General features: G+C 35.8%; 1 protein-coding gene across 1 annotated transcript; it reads right to left on the bottom strand.

Moving 5' to 3' along the window:
* Positions 1-1935: 1935 nt before the first annotated feature.
* On the bottom strand, positions 1936-8285 carry casp23 (caspase 23, apoptosis-related cysteine peptidase). The gene is made up of 11 exons (XM_082155957.1): positions 8064-8285; positions 7787-7846; positions 7599-7669; positions 7344-7517; positions 5080-5259; positions 4932-4988; positions 4510-4686; positions 3593-3836; positions 3352-3453; positions 2912-3021; positions 1936-2736 (listed from the first exon to the last, which is right to left on the bottom strand). The coding sequence occupies exons 1-11, from the start codon at positions 8137-8139 to the stop codon at positions 2641-2643; spliced, it is 1347 nt and encodes a 448-aa protein (XP_082012083.1). The 5' UTR covers positions 8140-8285; the 3' UTR covers positions 1936-2640.
* Between the last annotated feature and the right edge of the window lie 5 nt (positions 8286-8290).

The following is an 8290-nucleotide window of genomic DNA, read 5'->3' as shown; positions in this document are numbered from 1 at the left end:
CAATTCTGTATGTTTAACATACATTTTTAAAAGGTATATTTTTAATGTAACCTTCTCCCCCTACACACTTTGGTCAATTCAAGAATAATTCATGCAATTGTATATTGTTTATTTGAAAGCATTAAAAGTGCAGTTTCTTGTCTCTCATTGTATTGTTCAAATGGTTGAGGTTGATATGGGATTTAGTAATAAGTAGACCAATACTTTCTAAAGATAGTCATTACTACATTAATTTAATTACACTGTTGAAGATGTCATTTGTAGTTAGTAATTAATAACTATTTTAGAGTAATTAATAACTATTTAGAGTAACACCCAACTGTTATAATATCTGAGGTGAAACTGGAAGAACTATTCAACCTAATTAAAATGTTCATGTAGGTGCAATCCTACAGGCATTAAAAGAACATGGTAGCAGCTGAAAATTAAATATAAAAACATAATTCAATCAGGTAAGGCTTGAGCAATATCATGGGTGCAGGCTACCTGACTTTACAAACATTTGACATATTAAATAAATATGCAGCGCAGCAGCATTTTTGGCTGAGGGAATTCCTGGAGGGACTTCAGAGCCAGTCACTCCCGAAGATCCAAGGGACTTCATAAAATGTAAGAGGTTTATATATGTGTTATTTTTTTATATAGGCTATTTTTGATATTTCCATTTATTTTAATTTGGGTTGGGTTTTTTGTTGGTCTTTTGGAGCCTCCTGTCCCAACAGAACCCCAGGCAGTTGTAAGTAGCCTATTCAATACACCAGAAATTATGACAAATAGTGTTATAAAGTGTACTCAACCAAATGCTCATCTTCACAGGACGATGGGGATAAAGAGTTTCTGCTGCCACAGAGAGGCCTACAGAGGTAATGTTAATATTATGTGTCTACACATCAAAAAATCTACAGATTCAGATTTTTTTACATTTTTATGTGGAGTAGCCTATAGAATCTAATTTTAAATCTAAGTATAAACGGGTATTCTTATCTCTTGCATATTAATGTATTCTTGGAGCAACATTTAATGAAAAAAGAAGTGTAATAATTGGCAATATCTTAATAATAATAATATCTAATATTTCATAGGAATATTTATGTCTAATTTATTTCCATATTCACTTGTTGTGTCTCACAAAATTCCTGATAAACATGATTTAAGTCCTGATGTCCTTTACAGTGGACATCTATGAAAACATCAATGCCCTGTTCTGTAACAGAAAGTCATTTTTTGATTGGAAACCCCATAACGTTTTCCTAAGATGTTGGTTTATGAAGTACAATTTGAAAAGTAGTCCGATTTAAATTATAATTACAATATATTATCATATTTCCATAAGAGTGCTACATTTTATCACTACATTAATGTCAGACATTTTTAAAGACCAAGGATAAGTTGTTTTCATGGTGAAACCTCCAAACATTTGGTACATCCAGATTGTGACATGTGTGGTGTCAGAGAAATTCACTAAAACATAACAAAAGTCTATTCCTGGGTCCCAGGAGGATATAAAAGTAACTTATTTAATTTTCATCGAACGGTTAGATTATGCATTCCAACAATCAATGCACTGCCCACTTCATAGTGAATCTCAACACTTACAATAGATGGTCTTATTCCTCTTCAGAGAAGAAATCTTTTACGGTTGTGGAGACAAAAATCTCAGAACTCGTTTTTTATTTTAGTTATGCATTCTCTGTTTTGATTGATTTTATTTGATTTAGTATTAGGTCCCTCACAGGGAGAGATGTATGGCTTTTGCTGTGGACAAATTTCACATCTCCTCCGGTGAAATATAATTTGCCTAAACAGTATTTTTTCATAGCAATAATTCACAAATAACTCCTACTGTCTAGCTATATTCAGACATTCCATAACATATTGGTACATTACAAAAAAACATAAAACCAGCAAATATTTAGTGAGTTGACAAAGCCTTCATTCAAGTGCATCTGATGCTTTATTCGGACACTGAGGTTATTTTTCACCTAAAGCAAAGCATTTCTAACCCTCAATGTCTCATTCCATGTGTGTAAAATACATTCAAAGATTATTAACATGGCCTCCCAGGTTTAGTGCAATGAACATACATTTCAGGGATCAAAGTGTTGCTGGTTTCGGTTTTAAAAAACAGGAAATCCAACTTTACAGCTGAGCAGTTACAAGAAATGATATCTGCAATCTAGGTCAGCAGATTTAGCAAACTGACAGGTCAACATACAATACAATACAATACAAATGTATGAATGTATGCATATGTAATTTAAAATGAACAATGAAATAAATTAAATTTGGTAAATACTGTATGTTCACAATACAGTACATCCAGTTGCTTTCATGATTTTCCTGATGGTCATAATATTCTATGTTTTATAGGCTACATAATATTTCAATATCAGCACCCCCCTTTTTTCAAATAAATTATAGAAATATTTGTGTAAAATAGAAGAATTTATTAAAAGTTTTCTCTCTAGTGCTCGAGTCGAGCTTCAAGATAGACAGCAAGCTAAATCTGTTTATCATACTCATGAATTATATGAACATGCAAGCTGATTTAAATGTGATACATTTTTCTCCAAACATAATAAAGATGCAACATCATGTTTCTAGTATAAAAAGGAGAGCAGAAGTTGTAGGTTGCAGGTTTTACAACCCTGGAAAGAGGTAGACTTTATTAGATAATGTTGTTCTTTCAATGCATGGCATCTGATCTCCATATTTCTCCTTAAACGTCTTAAGAACCTGTTTCAAAAATAAAAATACATATTACAATACAACTTACCACACATATTATAACCTAAAATGTTTATTCTAGACATGTTTGTATTCGACTGGTTAGAGCAATACAAACTGACACACAAAGTTTATGTCTACAGATTTGATTTGATATCTGTCTTGCTAACGAATGTGACTTTGCCTTTCTGAAGAGCTCCATGATGTCGTCCTGGCAGGCGTGCTCATTAAATATTTCCACAATGACTCGGAAGAAATATGAGCCTTTCTCTGTGTTTCTATAGGACACCGTGTCTGTATATAAAAAAAATAAATAAATTATGACAAACATTGTGTGTGTGTCTGATCCTCACTCCTTGCAAAACAAATAACGCATCTTAAAATAAAGATCGAATAAATTACAATGTTATACCAGAAGGTGGCGACCAGTGACTGTTAAAAAAATTATTTATCATTGAATCATTCATTCAAGAGATTTGTTTAAAAGCAACGATTCATAGTAATGAAGCAAGTGAAGACTTTATGAGTGAGTCATTGAATCATTCATTCAAGAGAATTTTTAAAATATAATTCAAATTAATTCAATATTTTTTAAAAGTATCAAACTGAGGAAATATTATTTACCAGGAGTACAGGACATCAGGCAGCAGAAGTCTTTTTCACGGTGCTCTTTTCTTCTCCTGTTTCTTGGCACACTATCCGGGACATCTACACTGCCGTCATTATCTATAACATAAGGGAAACATTTGTCAAAGCTCAGAACTGGACGGGTCTCTAACCAATCAAAAATTCTTACATTTTGATCAGATCAGTAGAGTTTAACGCAGAGTTACTTTATTTTCTACTATAATGTTTAGTAACTCACCACCCCTACACGCCTGGATGAGGATGATTTTTGGCTTGTCCCGCAATCCAGCACAGTTTGGAGTGTTCAAGCTATTAAAAATTTCATCTCTTGGGAGAATGTCCTCTTCATCATCACTGCTGAAGGAATCAAAAACTCCACTGATTCCACTGGCATCTCCGTGCGACATCAACACCACAAAGCAGCTGTCCGACTGGACATGTTCCTCGCGCCGGGCGAAGTCTTGCAAGGCAGCACGCATGCCCTGAACATCAGACCATCAATATCTTTAAAGGGACAGTACACCCAAAAATGAAAACTCTGTCATTATTACTCACCTTCATGTCGTTTCAAACCCATACGCCTTTCGTTCTGAAGATCTTTTTGATGAAATCTGTGAGATTTCTGCCACTTTGACGCTTCAAAAAGTTCATAAAGAAATTGGTTCTTGCTGAAGCTCAAACATGCTGCGTAACACCAGAATGAACCTCATTGGTTCTCATGTCAAGCGAACATACTTGAGCTTCCATTTACCACAACTAATGAGTGCCTTCATGAGTGTTTATGTGTGAATAAAAGCCTAAACTCAATCTGTTCATAATATAAATCGATCGATCCTCTTCAGAAAATTTTGGTCTAAACTCAAATCATATGGATTATTTTTACGAAATCTTTATAAACCTTTTGAAGCATCAAAGTGGTAGTTGCGTAACTGTCGGTGGAGGGACAGAAAGCTCTCAGATTTCATCAAAAAGATCTTCATTTGTGTTCCAAAGGTGAACGAAAGTCTTACGGGTTTGGAACGACATGAATTTTTATTTTTGGGTGAACTATCCCTTTAATATATATATTAAAAAAAAAAACACACACATTTTTGGTTCTTGGCTCAAGTAAATTAAACGAGTTTTCTTATTTGGCTTAGAGACACTTGTACGCACCTGTGCCGTGAGGTCTCTGAGTGTCACCACAGTGTAACCCAGACCCTTAAGCAGGATCTCCATACTCAGTTCATCCTTGTCTGCCCCGCTCCTGTTCTTTATGTGTTTAAACTCGACATTGTTGATGAGCAGTGCCAGGCGTTTTCTGTCAGGGGATTTGTCTATCATTGGGTAAATCTTGACAAAGAAGAGGAAGAAGAATTCACAAACATATTTTCTTAATTGGCACATAATATACTGTACAAGCATAAAGAATAATACAATAAAAAATACAAAAATATAGAGTACATTCCCACATCCTCAAGACAATTACCACAATATTGTGTGTTTCTTAATTGTTTCAATGCTACAATATTTTATTTTTTTATTCATGTATATATATATATATATATATATATATGCTGTATTATTCTAGCACTTACATCTTCCGCTTCCTTTTTAATCTCGGGTTTGCATGGCTTAAGAGGATTTGAAGTTCTCTGTCCAAATGCAACAAAATATTAATATAATTTTAAAATAAGATTAAATAAAATAATTTCATTTTTGTGGTCAAATTATGATTTTATTTACCACTTTCTGTCCACAGCCATTATTGTCACACCGCACAGCATTATTGGCCAGCCCCTTCCATTCCCTCCGGCAGTTCCAGCAGAAGTAGTAAGTCTGTTTCAGGTTGGCCGTGCAGATAGTGCAGTTTACACACAGGTTACTTCGATCTCGTCTTTCCACATGAGACTGACACCCTGGACACTGCAGTAATGACAAACAGATTCATTTGGACTGTTGTGTTAAATCTTTTATACGCTGCAGATTCACAAATCATCATGCGGAGAACCCCTAACCTAAAATTTAAAAGGCAGTTTTATATAATACTGTGGAAAAGTAATATTATAAATGTGTTGATTACATTACATTGCGATTTTTAGTTCTGTACTGTTATCCTATATGAAAGTGAAAGAGAAAGTGACATACTCTGAATTTGTCCTCTGCATTTAACCCATCTAAGTTTAGGAGCAGTGAGTAGGCTAGTGAACGTGAACACACACACACACACACACACACTGCAAACCATGGACACACACACCAGGGCTGCGGTGATGTCACAATCGTGTTGCATTGTGGTATATGGAGCTACCTGAAGTGTACATGTGAAGTAGACTGTCCATATAAACTTCCCTCATCCACTTCACGAAGTGGAACGCACTTCAAAATGGCGGCAGGGATTCCCCCGAGGAGAAGTGCTTAGGGAAGTTCACTAGTGCATGTCTAAAAGTGGACTGGAACACAGCCCTGGAGCAGTTGGCAGCCATTATGCTGTGGCTCCAGGGGAGTGATTGGGGGTTAGGTGTTTTGCTCAAGGGCACATCAGTCATTTCCTGTCAGTATACGCTGATTTCACGCAGCCGCCATTTTGAAATCGAAAGTGAGGCTCCGGTGGGAAGAACCCCGGAAGTAAAGATAAACAACAATGCCTTGGATTACCAACCTGAAGCTGCTGCCGCGATGTACACTATTGGATGTTAATATCCAATATAGGATATGTATATAGTTCATTCCTGCTTCGTTTTTTACATTCTGAATTATATATAAAAAAATTATTTTATTTATAAATGAATTTCACTGTATATAGTCTAAAGTATGAAAGAAATGTTTGTACATTTTTAGAATTGACACAACATCATTAAACACAACAATACGCCATCACATTCACGACTCTCCTGTGATTAAAGGCGACACTTCCGGTTTTCTTCCCACCGGAGCCTCGCTTTCGATTTCAAAATAACGGCTGCGTGAAATCAGCGTATTGAGAATCAAACCCACAACCTTCGGGTTACCAGTCTGACTTTCTAACCATTAGGCCACTACTATGTTATTTTTACGACAATGTTATTTTAAAATTATTTTTTACTAATTTTATTTATATTATTCAATTTATTACTTTTATTCAGGTAATTAGTTTAATCTTTTTATTATATATATATATATATATTTTTTTTTTTTTCACACAGCTTTTCTCTAAACTTTTCCACAAACTCCCTCTCTTGCAGCCCTCTGGACGTCCCGGACCCTAGTGTGAAAACCCCTGGTGGTGTAAAGGCCTGATTGGCTCACACCAAGAAGGATAACTATGAAGATACCTAACTAAATTTTAGCGTCCACACGAGCGTTTGATATCGTTCTGTTTATTCTAAGTTGTGTCTACTGTCGCTTTAAATGCTCGAGCTCTTTAAAGAAGGATGAATTATGATTGGCTGTTAATGTTTTTATCACTCATCCGCTGGGCTGGGGAAAAAAATCATTCAGAAAGTGATTCCAACGATATCGTTCCTCTCAGCCGTCATCGTTACACTTGTGGTGTCGACTCTGCTATCTTTGATATTTATATATTTTTTGATTTTTAGAATTATATCTTTATCCTTAGTATCGTCCTTATCGTGAACTGACCTTAAGAAATATGCATGCAAACAGACAAATTGAATTATCTTACAGCTTTAAAGCCACACCGCGGAACTTTTGCGGGCGCTAGGGGCGCTAGACCTGTAACTTTCACGTCTAGCGCCCCTAGAGGCCACAAGCGCCGCAGCACTGTCGCAAAAGTCTGCTCCATGAGTATATCAGAGCCTATGGTCACGTGATGGCCGTAAAGCGATACGTTCTCCAGGTCACATGACCTGGCCAACGACGGTCCGTCTTCTCCAAACTTACATAGGCGGTATTTCAAGAGGGCAGCCCCGCTCGGAGCATTAATAGTGTCAAACGCTGTATATTGGCCTGAGGAATCATTTGAAATAACTTGTATGCGTCAACTCTTTAGGTCACAAAGTCCACGGTGTGGCTTTAAAGTCAAACAGCCTTTTAGCAACAAGTGCAGCGAGGTTCTCCTCTAAGAATTCCCGTTGTTTGTCTGTCAGTGGTATCAGCCGACAGATGTCCTGATAAGAGAGCTTTTCGCCACAGGTTTTCCTCTGAACATCATTAAAACCAGGGCAGGAAAATTCGGTCTTTTTCTAAAAGACAAGAAACAGAACATAAAATGGTAGCATAGGTGTCGGTAAATAAACAATATAAACATTGTCATAGGGACCAACCTGTTTAAGATAATACTTGAACCAAGCCACAAAATAGTCTGCTGGCATTTGATGACCACATGGCAATGCGACTGATAACAAAAAATAATTTACTTAAAAACGTGATGAAGTGCATACATAAAGTAAATGTTGAAATCACACTTTTCTGTCATAATGCTGATGATGCATTTGATTAATGATGAACTCACCAGAGTCCACTCTTTCAGTTGATGAATGTACTTCGGAAAAATTATGTTGTTTCTGTATATCTGGATTTCAAAAACAATAAAAACATTTGTTTCTGTTTTGTTGTTTACCCGTAAACTTCCGTTTAAAATCGATAACTGTTCCGTTTCACTTTCGTTTTTACGTTGTATTATTTAATTTGATCAAATGATCTTAATCTTTCATTTTAATTATTTGTTTTATCATACACATAAAAAAGTCTAAAATGTGGAAAACAAATGTAAAAAAAAGTCAGATTACTCAAGTTTTTTAGGACATTTGCTATCACGGCGTCCTCTTCCAAATCTTCCTCCCAGTTATCCACGTCTTCCGTCATTTTTAACGTTTAAAATGTAGTTAGATCTCTTTCCTATGTTAAACTACAAGAGCGAAAAAAGTCTCTCATGTTGTTCCTCAGCTAGATCAGCTGCTCTCTTTTTTTAGTCTATGGCTAGAACGCATGCAGATGTGCGGTTTCGTTTGAATGG

The sequence above is a fragment of the Leuciscus leuciscus genome (genome assembly GCF_965113295.1).
Source record: "Leuciscus leuciscus genome assembly, chromosome: 2".
In the NCBI taxonomy this organism is placed as follows: domain Eukaryota; kingdom Metazoa; phylum Chordata; class Actinopteri; order Cypriniformes; family Leuciscidae; genus Leuciscus; species Leuciscus leuciscus.
The sequence above is the reverse complement of the archived record's forward strand: the minus strand, read 5'-3'. Positions and strand labels throughout refer to the sequence as shown.